Genomic DNA, 13,472 nt, shown 5'->3' on the forward strand with positions numbered 1-13,472 from the left:
CTCTTCTGATCAGAAATTTTTAAATTGCTTATTAAGAAGCATTTATCTATGTAAATTTTCTGTGTTGATGGTCTGATCTCTTTAGTTTCTGGAGATTGGAGAAATTTATATGTCTTGTAGTTTGTGGGTTTCTCCCATTTGACACTTTTGGGGACCAAAAGAGAATTAAGGAAAACAGTCTCAAAAACATTCATTAAGGTATTTGAATTCTTGGACCACTAGGTCAAATCCAAGGACAGGGTTTTTTGCAGATGTTGAGCACCCGCCCAGATTCACTATACTATCTTTAGGATTCTAATGCAGTTTAGGATCTCTAAACTGAGTTTAAAAGGTAAAATGCTCTGGCCCATCTTCATAGAGAAAGAAACCATGAAAGGTTTCAAGTGGTCAGTGGTTCCTGGTCTTCTTCACCAAGTACAAGAGGAGTCTGGAATCTTTTGGTCCAGAACCTGAAATCAGGGAGTTTGAGTGCAGGATAAGACTTAATTTGTAGAAATGAAAACTCTGAACACTTTAACTCAGTCACCAAACACACCAAGTCAATGGATTTTAGGAACAGCCCCATTTTGCCTGCTTTCATTCCTAGAGAAATTGCTCAATAGGAGGCTTCTGAAAAAATTCTGGGGGTTCAAGTGACACCAGCCATGGTGGATCATGACTAATATTTAAAGACACTCAGTCTGAATTTTTCTGATGCCAACTAAGTTCAGTCAAGTCTGTAGATAATTACGACTGGTGTACACTATGTAAGAACTTTATAAGAAAAGAGCTTCTGCAAATGCTTTTTTTTATTTCACCATTCTTCTGAAATCTGTATCTTCCCCTCCTTTATGTAAATTCTGGATTAGTGGCAAGATTTGGAGATGTGGTTGAAATAATTTGTTTTGTGGAAGGATGGTTGCCCTGAGGTGAAGAGCACAGGAATAATTTGGATTATTTGAATCATTGAGGATACCAGTACTTCTGCATTTGTTGCTCAGGGAAAATATTACGTAAAATACTGAACTGCAAAGGAAAGGAGACTCCAGGTAAATTTGTAATCCCTAATGGAAGTGTTTTCTGAAGATAGTAGTACTGGATTTAAACATTTTCACTGAGCTATTAAAAATTTTTTAAAAATGTATTTTTTTCCTTCTTTTCTACAATTACTCTTTTTTTTTTCCCATTTGGGTAGGACACTTGCTCTTGCAGCAGTGAAAATGAGATTGCCAACATCATCTACGCAGGTCATAGATACATATGCACGTGTAAAAACAAGGCTCAGAGAAGATACTGTTGTCTACAGCTCCTCTGAGGAGGGATTAGAAGAACCAGATCCAGACCTGTCAGAGTTGCATGGTCATAGGGATGGGAAAAGCAGTAAAAACAAGTTTTCACATGGGAAATACCAATTAGATATAAGGTAAACATTTTTTAGCTGGAAAGTAGTGAAATTCAAGTGCAGGGTGGAGTTCTCTAGCCCAGAGATGTGAAATTATCCATCCTTGGACATACCCGAATTTCAGCAAAATCCAGAACTACCTCATGTAATTCAAATTTTCAACAGGGCATTGCACTAGATGACCTCAAAAGGTTCTTTTCATCCTTAAAGAATATTTGCATAATAAAACATGAGTAATAAAAATGAGCCCTTAGAATTCAGAGCAAGATTTTATTCATTCCAATTTATGCTCAATTTGCTGTCATCTTTACTTGTTCTTTCCCTGTGAATTGCAACAGCCTTTACAAATGTTTCTGTTTTGTTCTGGTTTCATTTGCTTGCAGTAATTAAGAACAGGTACTTGTTACCTGTTGTAATGGTTTTAATGACATGTAGTGTTAGCTAAAGTTAAAAACGTAATGAACAGATGCATTTACAAATTGTTTGTTCACTAATTGACCAGGGGAAAAAATTCCTTCTAGTAGGGAACTCTTGTTACTTACTGAATGTTGCTAACCATTGATTGAGTTGGCCGAATAAATAAAACAGTCAATAATAAATAATTTATTTGGTATAAAATGATAGAATTTCCATTAGGAATTATTTGTTATATACAATTAAGCCAGCTCTGTTTGACTGCAATAGAGCTTTCCCTTGAAGACTATTGTGGAGTTCTGATTTTTTTTTTTTTTTTTTTTTAATTTCATTGCACATTGCTGTAAAGTCCTGGAAAGTGTTCAGGTAATCAGAGAAAGGAATGTTTTCACTGATTGAGTTGAGCAACACTGAAAAGACCCTCAGCTCCAAGGAAGTAAAATCTTTTTAGTGCCTCAAAAATGATCAATATCTTGAATGATCGAAGCCTTTATCTGCTTCTGCAAGACATAAAATACTCATGAACAACAGCAGGCAAATATTAGGAAGCCAGGAATACTTTTCCTGGTATCATCTTCCATTCTACAACAAGATTTTATTTAATTTTATTTTTTCTATTATTGATAGATATTAGGGTTTTTTATTGATAAATATTAGTTTTTTCTACTATTTTATTTATTTTATTATTCTGATGCATTTGATGTATTTTTTCCAAGCCCTTCCCTGAGAAAAGCCAGCTGTGCCCATGGAGCAGTTATCTTCAAAAGTGTCCCTGTGCTGACCTGGCAAGCATGACTTTAGAGACAAGAAAGTAGCTGAAGGAGCAGATTTGCCTCAAAAACTGGCAGATCCTCACAGCTGAAGACGTGGAGATAAATCACATACAGATACCACTCTGACACTTGTACAAATTAAAAAAGAATTTGGGGAAATAGCACATTTCTCAGCATTGCAGTCTTAAATCCCACTTTATGCCGCTCTTCATTTTGTTTTCTGTGAGACAAAATCAGGAGGAATAGCAGGAGATAACACATTTACTTGTGTAAAGCATAGAGTGTTTCTGTGCTTTATTGATTTTTTTTCTTATCCGAAGTCTCCTGCATTTTATCACTGAGTACAATTTCCAGCCAACCAGACATGATTGGGCTTCTTTCAGGTAAGAGTCTTAGAAAGACATGTTATTTTTTCCTTTATATTGTATCTGCTCTTTGGATAAAGAACAAAAATTTACTCCTAAAACTCAGCTTGAAACAGCACTAGATTATTTTGGGTTTTTAAAATGTATTTCTGTTGTCAAATTACAGGTCAGAACTCCAGTTGAGAGCAGGGAGATCAATAGCACAGATTAGTTAGATATCCTCTGTTTCCTCTTTTTTTTCAGATTTAGCTGCAATTGGATATGATAATGGAAATGTGTACTGATGTATTTGATGGAGACCTGCCCGTGCTTTTGTGTGACCTATGGTTCAGACAATGTTGTGTCTTGGGTAGACTTCAGACATGTGAATCCCTGTGTAAATTAGTGTAAATTGCTTTTTTATTGGGCTTCATACTGAGTTTTGACAGACTTCATACTCCAATTTTCTTCAGGAATCCTCCTGGCAGTATAAAAAAAGTTTTAGTTATAGTTGAAGTTTGCCTCTCCCATGACAGTTTGGACTTCATCTTTCTGTAGACGTTTTATCTTCTTGAATATTGGGTTTAAATCAGTCACAGAAAATTCTATTTTCTGTTAATCATCCAGGAACTCAGAGCAAACTCCATGGGGCAGAATGGTTTTGAAGTTGTAAATGTGGTTGTGCCAAGTTTGCTTCAGGTAGCGTTGGAATTCTGATGGCCATTAGACAATCCTGCTCTTGTCCAGGACATTCCACCCTTGGCATCATCCTCCAGACATTCATTCTGTGCAGAATGAGAAAGATTTGGAAGAAAAAGCCCCTGAAGTCATCATGGCAGAAGACTCATTCCCATGTTTCTCAGTTGTGAGTTGTTGCAGAAAGTGTTTCTTCCTCTACATTCCACCTTAGCAAAGAAAACTTGTGGTATAAACGAACAAATTTGTGGAGTGAAATCCTGTTCCCGTCTACAAAACTCATTTAGCTTTATTCACTGAAGAGTTCTTCCTGGTCCTGTAGATTTTTTCCAGATGTTTTGGCATTCAGATTGTTGTGAAATACTTTAATTCAGCAACAGACTCTGAAAGTTCTGAGACAGGGCTGCAGGATGAAAAAGAGTGCTAAAGGAATTGAATTTTTAAAATTTCAATGCTGTATGGGCTTGCTTGTCCTTACAGAGTTTCTGGTGAGTGGCAATGATTGTACTGATTCGGCATCTTTTTCCTCCTGTGAAATGGCAGATAATGAGCAGAAACAGAAAATAAAATATTTCTGAGAGATTTTTTGTTATGGGTCAAAATAATTTCCCCCATTAAATTCTGAAAGGAATGCAACAAGATGTTAATGTTATATGTTAAATACTGAGGAAATAACCTACATTATATTTGGTAACTACAGGAAAAATTGTAATTTTTTTTTTTTTTTAATAGCAATAGTATTGGAGAAATAATTTATTCACTGTAAATGCATTTCCTGAATAGAAAAAAACCTAATATCTATCAAAAATTCAAAAATGTATTTTCACCTTTGGGACCTGCAGGCTGGAAAGATACCAGTAATAATTATTTTCCAGAAAATAAATTAAGTAATTAGGTAATTAGTTAATTAAGTAATTAGGTAATTAGTTAACTTACAGGTGTTTCCAATTGTCTTTTTGTCATTTCACCATTTCAGTTGTTAAAATATGAGCTTTCACATTAAGTGTTCTCAAAGCAAATGAATTAGGATATCATTTTGTCATTTATGCTTTTGATTCTAAAATACTAAAAAATTTACTTGGAATAAGTAATGCAAATGTAGAAATGCATTTCTATTATGCCCGTTTAACTTTTACTGGGAATGTCAGTTCTGGGAGTATTTTTATTTGCTTCTGCTTTTGCAAATTAGCATACAGCAGTTGGTAATGTGTTTTAAAATGACAGTAGTCCATAGAAGACAGAAGATACCCATAGTTATTGCTCTATTTTTGTGCTTTCTGCTGTCCTTAGACGTGGCAGCTTTTGTTTAATACAACCAAATGGGCTTGGGAATCCCATGGGTTTCTTACCTGTAATTGAAAAAATGCAGATGAGGGTGGTTATTCAGTGGATTGGGCACCTATAAAACAAAACTACCCCCAGAATGAATTAAATATTCATCATGTATAAAGGAGTAAGTTAATTGCAGTCAAATGTGAAAACAAATAGCTAGGAAAGGAAGTACAATTCAACTTTCTCTGTGTAGCTACAGATCCATTTTCAACAGTATTGTGAGCACATTGCATTCCAGATAAAGACTTCTTTGAGAGAGATTTTCAAGTATGTGAGATAATTTTCTCAAAATGGACTGTAGCTAGCAAGAGCCCTGTGAACATTTTGAAGTGACTGACTGAAGCAGACCCTCAGCCATTGCATAGTAGTGCTGATAAAGAGCAGATGTCTCCTTCCATAGGGAAGAGAGCCTCTGGATAGCAAACAGGCCATTCTCACATTGGCTCCCTCTAACAGGGTCGTGTTTTATGTGTGAAATGTGCCACAGAAACCTAAGATGTAATTTTATAAATAAGATCTTTGTCTTGCATACCTCTTGTGTACACAGGAAGGGATTTACTGCTAAGTGCAGCTGAGAGGAAAATGTTTTGTTGCTTTAGAATACAATCTGAGAAATCTATACTCCTGATTTACCATCCAGGTTCATAATTGCTTAAGTGTAACCTTATTTTCTCTGGAGAATCTTGATTGACTTTTGGGGTGTGATAAGAGCAACTGCACCTTTTCCAGGAAAGTGTGAACTTCCTTTGGAAAGGAGGAGAAGCAAGGAATTTACCCAGAATTCACAGTAAGCCTTAAGGGCTTGGTAGTGCCTAGGTCACCTGCTGAAGGTGGACAAATCAAATCTTAGCCAAGAGTAGTTGAGGAGCTACAGGTTCTGTTTCAACATAAAATAAAATATATTTGCTCCTTCCAATCTTTACAAAGTGAACCAGACCAAACTCTTATTTATCAATAGCTCCTAATACTAATTTTTTGTTTTCATACCTTTCAAGGTCAGTAGGGGCTGTTGTTATCATCTAAGCTGCCTTCCTGCAGAACTGGTGCACAGGCTCCCTGAATTGATGTTCCCTAAAAATGTCCGATAGTAAATACATATTAAGCAAAAACATCCAATATTGATTTCACAATTTCAAGAAATAGTATCAATCTTTCATGAGTACTTGTGACTAATTAATATAGCTGCTAAATAAATAATTTCAGGTAATTAATAACTAAAATGGCCTGCTTCACCTCTCAGCCTTTAAGTTTTGTTTTATGTTTGTCTAACCTGTGGAACTTGAAATGTAATCGGCTTTGTTACCACATACTTGCTGATTTCAGTCAACTCATTTTTTAATCATTCACTAGAAAGTTGGAAAAACAGAGCTGGCTGAGTCATTCCCATAAATGATGTTTTTTGTTCCTGAGTTTCTTTAAGCTCTTTCCCAGTTCCTCAGTATTGTCCTTGAATTGAGAAGGGGACTCAGTATCCCTAAGTGTGGACAGATGATAAATTGAATATGATAATTTAACCTATTTCATCAGTCTCCTCCTTTTTGTGTATTCAAGGAGTGATTGGCTGGGATCCTGCAGAGAATAAAGTGCCTCATTTTGTGATTAGGGATCATCTGCTGTAGATCTGGCCAAAACTAAATCTACTTTTGTGACTTTTAGCAGCTAATTAGATGTCAATCACTTGCCCTCTGCACGACTTGACACTTTCCCAATTATCATCTGCAAATTTTGTCAAATTAATTGCTTCCTTTTCAAGTTTTTAGCAGAAATACTAATATTGTGAAGCCTCCAAATGGTTTCTCCAAGACCCCACTGCGAAATTCTCTGTTGAGCACTGATTTTTGTGTGTGTGTGTGTGTGTGTATGTGTGTGTGTGTGTGTACTTCTGGAAGCAGCTGCTGGGGAATCTGGAATCCTTCTATGTATGTGTCTTGTTAGTTTTGTGTCAACTGAGTTTTTAATCAAACTGTCATGTATTACTAAGCAAAAGACCTTTCAAAGATCCAATTATACACACAGCATTATTTTAAGCAATTCAAAGTTTAATCATACCAAAATATGATGTAGGTTACTTTGAAAATATTTTAACCCACACAGCCCTTCGCTTACCATTAACTGTGTTTCTTTCCTCTATTTATGGGGTCTGTCACAGACATTGCATCATTTAATTTGGGACTGCTGTCAGCTGAGCTGGCCTATAATTTCACAGGTCATTTTATTTTCATCGCTCAAATATTTTGAGAGTAGAAACTATCTACCATTCTTTTGATGTCTTCACCCACTTTTCAAGGTTTATTAAAAATAGCAGTAACAATACAGAACATTCTAAATCAACCAGCTCTTTTAAAACTACCCATTCTGTGTCCTTACTCACCGGAAAGACGGGGTTTTTTTTTTCCCTCAGTTTCCCTTACTTTTTATGGATATTTATTATAATAAATATGAAGACATCTCTGGAAGTTAGATTTTCTCTTCCCCATTACAACGGTGTGACAATGCAGGGAGAACATCTCTTTTCATTGCTTTACTGTTAAGGACAAAAATTTCCAGCTTTATTCCCTCCCATTTCTTCAGCTATTTTGCCATTGCAATTGCTGGTTATTTTACTTAGGTTATGCGTATGTGTAAAGGAAGCAAGAAATCTTGATTATCTCAAGATTCTGGAAAATTCTGCAAATAGCGCAGGAAAATTGCAGAACAGCTGATAAGCAGCTCAAAAAACTCCTCAAAACCTGAAGGATTTTCTCTAGTCGGAAGTAAACCTGAAATTATATTCTTAGTAGATCTTTTCCAACCTTAATTATTCTACGTGGCCAGGTCCAGTGCAGTTATTCTTGGGTTCTTTATGAATTTTTAATTTTCCTCAGCATTCACTGTTCTTAGAGTTCTGTGGGACAGTAACCTATGTTTATCTTTTATGGTTGAGAGAGCGTTGGGTTTTTTTATTATTATTTTTTTCCCCCCTAAAAGCATGCAAACATATGTTTAAAGAGGTCTAAGCAGCAGAACACCATTACTTTTTGCAGAAGGTCAAAGGCTCTGTTGGCTGTTAGGACCAAAATTCATTGTTATAATTCTGTGGGTATTACAGGGAGTAAAGGTTGCCTTCTGTACTGTGAAGTAGTTTTCTTAGTGGTGCTTTTATTTAAAATGTTAATTTTCATTCTAATGATTTTTTATTGTTAACATAATGTTGGGAAAAGTGCATGTATTTCTGTGCCCAGATTTTGTAAGGAATTAACTCACTCAGGGCTTGATTCACTGCTGCCTCATTCCAGCTTTGTGCCAGTGTGGCAAAGCACAGCTTAGAGCTGGAGCAACACGGTGGTGTAGGAAGATCTACATGTTAATTGGAATGATGTTCATTCAGTTTAATTCTTCTTTACTGAGCCACAATACAAGCAAGGAACTGGAGGCCATAAGAAAATCATTGGAAGTTGCTTAGGTGGCCAACTTGGATGCATGGAATGACCATCAGCAGATTTTGGAGAACACTCATAGCCTGTGATGAGGTTTTATGTCTCTTTTCTGGTTCCAAGACTCGGAAGTGGATGCTGGGGTGAAAGGCTGAGTATCTGCATCTTAAAATGTGATTAATAATGGTGAAAACAGGTAGCTCTTATCTACTCTAACAGAATATTGAAACTGAAGAGAGTTAAAATGTCACCAAAATACAAAACTTGGTTTCCTAAGAGGGGTCATTGTAGCCTGCATCTGGTCATGAAGAAGTGCAAGAGTCTGCATGCCCTTATCACTAATGTCCATAAAATTACTGATTACTATGTTCAGAGGTGTGGATTGAGCTCTGTGTTTGGGTTTAAGCCTCGTATTTTGGTGCCCCCTCATTTTAAAATGCTTCCTTTAATTATTCTGTTTCTTAATGTATGTAAAACAGCTTTTCATGGTGGAAAATGTGAAGCTGTTGGAAAACTTCAGCAACCAGAATTCATTCAGGAATGTGTAAGAGAGGCTCAATCCAGTCAGTTTATCCACACTGATTATGAAGTAAACACTGTTTGATGGTATCACTTTATATTCAATATCAATCCACCAGTGTTTCAAAAAGAATCATTTAACAATGAATAATGCTTGATTGTAGATCTCTGTAGTAAATTAGAATATCCTAATTTAATAGAGTGTGATCTGTTATTTGCCAACAAACATACAGATTGCCTTATAAATCATGCAGCAGTGTGGTTATAGAATAACACTAGACTGGATTATATTTCATTACTCCCTATTGAACAGTCATGTTTCTGCCATGTAATGTAATTTTCCATCTTTTAACTTCATTTCTTTTACTAACAGAAATACAAATTAGTCCCTAGGAAAAATATTTACTAGGAGCAAGCAATTAACTGTGCATTTCAGGGAATGGCACCATGTACATGAATATCATTAAAGTGCTTTGTTTTTTTGGTTTTTACCTCACTGTGTGGCTGTTTATGTATTTGGTGAACCATAATGAGTTTAAGGCCAAAGCAGAGGAAATAAAATACCCCAGGTAAGTATAGATTAATGTAGTTTCAGATACAAGCTTTCTATAATGTCTGGTTTTGTTCACATCAGTCACTGACACTTCCGAAGATTTCTCCTGAACTCTTCTCTTAATGATTTAAAATGCTTGAGGTGAAGTATGGTGTGGCTTTTGTTATTACCTTGTGACTGTTTGTCCTGCTTACCTTGCTTAGCATTTATATTACAGAGCCATATGCTTCCACAGTAGGGAGCAAGAAAGGTTTGGAGTGGCACAGGCCATTTGTACTAATTAAAATTAGCTAAAAAACTTACTGAACATGTGGGGTGGAATCAAAGAGGTAAAGTAATACTGCATCCCGTATCATTCCTACAGTGTGGGAAGGACATAAATAATTGAAGCAGCTTCCATTGTATATCTGAAAGGCTTTACCACAAAAAAAAAAATTTAAAGTGAATCCCACGCTTCAGTGTTTTAGGAAAGGGATAATTGAACATCATAAGTAGCAGCTTTGCTTGCTACAGTCCTTAGGAGCGTATTTGTAGGACGTGTTACTTTGAGAATATCTGCTTGGATCTGGTGAGTGCCTGATTCACATTGTGGAACATTGAGACACTGCCTTGGAAGTCCCCATTATATGTCGAAATCCTTTTGAAAATTTTGGCCAGGGGTGTGTACTTCACTTCAGTGTGTGATGGAAGTTTGCTGACTGGAAGTCCTGGTGTTTTGAAGCTCAGCAGGTCCTTAAGGGCTCTTACATCCCGAGCACACCCAGGAACCTCAGGCAGGTTGGTGCATGGGAGAAGCGCAAAGACACAAAAAGCCTGGTAACCACAAAGTAACATTCCTTGAGACTATGAGTAACTCACACATTACAGGAGCTGCCAAAACCTGCAGTTAACGGTCTCATCTTTTCATTTCTGCAGGGGTTTCAGAACCTCCTTTCATCTTTTCAGGTGGGATTCTCTAACAAGCTCAGTGCTGGCCTCACACTGTTCCTGTAGACATCACTGGGGGTGTTACCCTGGGCTTAACAGGAATAATTAGAACAAACTGGAACACTTGGGGAAAGTCCCTGTTGACCTGTTTTGCAGTTGACACGTAACAGTAAATTTTTAAAGGTTTAAGTGAGAAGTAAAGGGGTTTTTGTGAGAAAACAGAAAACTTCTTAAACTGTAGAAAAATTATCAACAACCAGAAAAAAACTCAGAGACAAACAAAAAAACAACCTGCAGACAACACAAGCTTTTCCTTTAACTTATTAAAATCTTTAGTGTGAGGTACCACAGTCTCACCTTTACTGTTCAGTGCATGATGTTGCCAGTGCTGGATACTCCAAGGTAACCCCGAGGAAGTGGATTTACTCCATCTTTAATGAGATCTAGAAGGATCCAGGCTCCAGTCAGGAAATGGCCCAGTGATCCAGCCGTGCAATGTCCTTGCTGTATTTTATTTTGGAGTAACCTTGCTATATTTCATTTTGTTTTCTGTTTGTAGCTGGACAGTGCCACTTCTCTCATCCAGGCAGCTAAAAACCTGATGAATGCTGTGGTCCTTACAGTGAAAGCATCATATGTGGCTTCTACTAAATATCAGAAGGTCTATGGCACTGCTGCAGTGAACTCTCCCGTTGTATCTTGGAAGATGAAGGCCCCTGAGAAGAAACCTCTAGTAAAGAGAGAAAAACCAGAAGAATATCAGACAAGAGTGAGGAGAGGGTCACAGAAGAAACATATTTCCCCTGTACAGGCCTTAAGTGAATTTAAAGCTATGGATTCATTCTAAACCACTGAGCTTTACCAGGAGGGTTTTGTATTCTTTTTTTGTATGCATACCTGCCGACTTGTGTGCATCTGGCATGGGGTTGGGGGGGACAAAGTGACAATTTGCATGTGACCTCAGACTCTGTTCCAGTAAATAACTCTCTGCAGTGCCCAAAATTCAGGGCATCACCTTCTGATGCTAAGTGGACTTAACTCCAGGCTTCCTTTTTAAACTAAACAATAGCATTAAATTGGCCAAAGAATTTGCATCGTGGGGGTATACATGTGGAATAAATGATAAATTCAAATCTAAACCCCGAAATTTTTATGCATGCAAGAAACATTAGGTTGGCAGGTATATTAAGTGGAAAAAAAAAAAAAGGAATTGTAATAGTAGACCATAAAGCTTGTATTGCTTCTGTTGCAGTGCAAAAATGTACTAGCCAATATGCTTCAATGTGTGGCCCACTAATTAAATGATATAACTTTTAAGTCATCTTCATTATAGTATGTGAATTTTTAAAACAGATTCAAACTAATTCATGTTAAAAATGCTTCTTTTGAACCAGATTTTGTTCTTTATATTCTAGTAATGTTATGATTGCTCACATTTCAATTAATCCCATTACTATGACCAGAGGTTTACTTTTGCCAATTGAATTCCTTATGGTGGAGTATGAAGCACAATATGGTGATTGACATTGCCTTTTATATTATGATTATTATTCTGATTATTATTATTATTATATTAGTAATAGAAGACCTGGTGGTGGAATGTTTAGAGACACGGAAACTGACAGTGTGAGAATTTAGAGGCAATTATGTAGGTGTAGCTTGGATTACAGGTATCTGACATACCATTGTAACCACTAACTCAATAAACTCATTTAACCTGGGAATCCTCAATCTGGCTCATCTCCTTTAATGCACAGGTGATCTCCTGAATCATAGTTGATATATAGAGTTACTAGTTCTGCCTCATACTTTCTTTTTTATTCTTAATTTTTGTGAATTTTCTCATTTTTTAATAACCAGAATAAGCCAAACATGGTCAGTGGGTCAAAACCAGGGTTTCAATCTGAGACAGATTTAACCCTCAGTACATATGAGACATACGAGATCATGCGGGATGAAATTATTTGTTTATATGCAACACCGCAGAACAATCACAAAGATAATTCAATTTATTCACTTGTAAGGTTGGCGCTTCAAAACCTTGGAATCATCTGTTGTGCCACACTTCACAGACCTGTGCAAAGTTCACTGCACAAATATCTACTTTAATTCCTTTTTACCACCAACACTTACTTTACTACAGAGCTTGTATTATCATTATCAAAAAGTCTGGGTGACTATATAAAAGAAAACGAGCATTTGTTAATTTTCCATATAATTAGATACTATCAAGTTAAGGGAATGTTGATGGTCTCACGGGGAATTTGGAACACTGTGGTAAACACTGAGTGACACCAATAGTGACAAGTGTAGCCCTTGCAGAGTTTATGATGTTTGGATGTTGTCTCAGATACGCTGATTATTCCTCAGAATAGCAAAGCACCAAATTTTGTTCTATTGCCCTCCTACACAGTCTATGTAAAGAAATGTACTCTCAGAGGTCTTTTAGGAAATTACTATTTTTGCTTTGTTTGGTTGTACTGTGTAATAAAAGCAGTTCCCCAATCAGAGCTGGAGAGTGCAGACATGACCAAAATATATGAGAGGTGGGGAAGTCCTTGCAGAGCTTTCTTGTAAAGCCCTGGAGTCTGACATTGCTTGTGGTAACAATTACCCCCTAAAAGTAATTGGGATCTTTACAAATGAAATTACAAAGACAAAAGACAGATAAAGAGACTAAAGACAAAAATAGCAAATAGCAGACAAGTAAAAATGTCCTGGTGTGCTGCATGAAAAAGGAAAATAGGCAATTTGCCATGAATAAAAGTAATAACTTCTTCAGGAGTGTTTTCCTCTAAAATTCTGATGGATTAACTCAGTGGTTGCTTTAAAATTATGTTGTTGCTTTAAAAGGCATCTCAAGTTTGGAAAAGTTTAGTCTAATGGACTCTGTGGACATGTGGACTCTCCAGTGCTGGGGTCTCCATGGGTTAAGATCATAGTGAAATCTGGGTTCAGTCACCCACTCAGAATAGTGACTGTGTCTGTAAAATGCTCCAGGAAAATCAGAGTCAGTGAGGGAAGAATCCAGAGTGATTCTGGACAATTAGTCCATGGCAGTAGAATCCTACTTTTGGAGGGATTATTTGTCTTTTGTCCATCTATGCTCTAAATATCTTC

General features: G+C 36.6%; 1 protein-coding gene across 6 annotated transcripts in view; it reads left to right on the plus strand.

The window, feature by feature from the left end:
• CTNNA2 (catenin alpha 2) overlaps positions 1 to 12,076 on the plus strand; it is a 462,766-nt gene extending 450,690 nt beyond the window's left edge. For all 6 annotated transcript variants that reach the window (XM_040064114.2, XM_040064113.2, XM_040064118.2 and 3 more), the window contains one exon: positions 10,912 to 12,076. In XM_040064114.2, the coding sequence (XP_039920048.1) occupies positions 10,912 to 11,199 (288 nt within the window). In that variant the 3' untranslated portion in view covers positions 11,200 to 12,076. The remainder of the gene's footprint in view (positions 1 to 10,911) is intronic.
• The last annotated feature ends 1,396 nt before the right edge of the window (positions 12,077 to 13,472 follow it).

Source organism: Hirundo rustica, chromosome 5 (genome assembly GCF_015227805.2).
Source record: "Hirundo rustica isolate bHirRus1 chromosome 5, bHirRus1.pri.v3, whole genome shotgun sequence".
Lineage (NCBI taxonomy): Eukaryota > Metazoa > Chordata > Aves > Passeriformes > Hirundinidae > Hirundo > Hirundo rustica.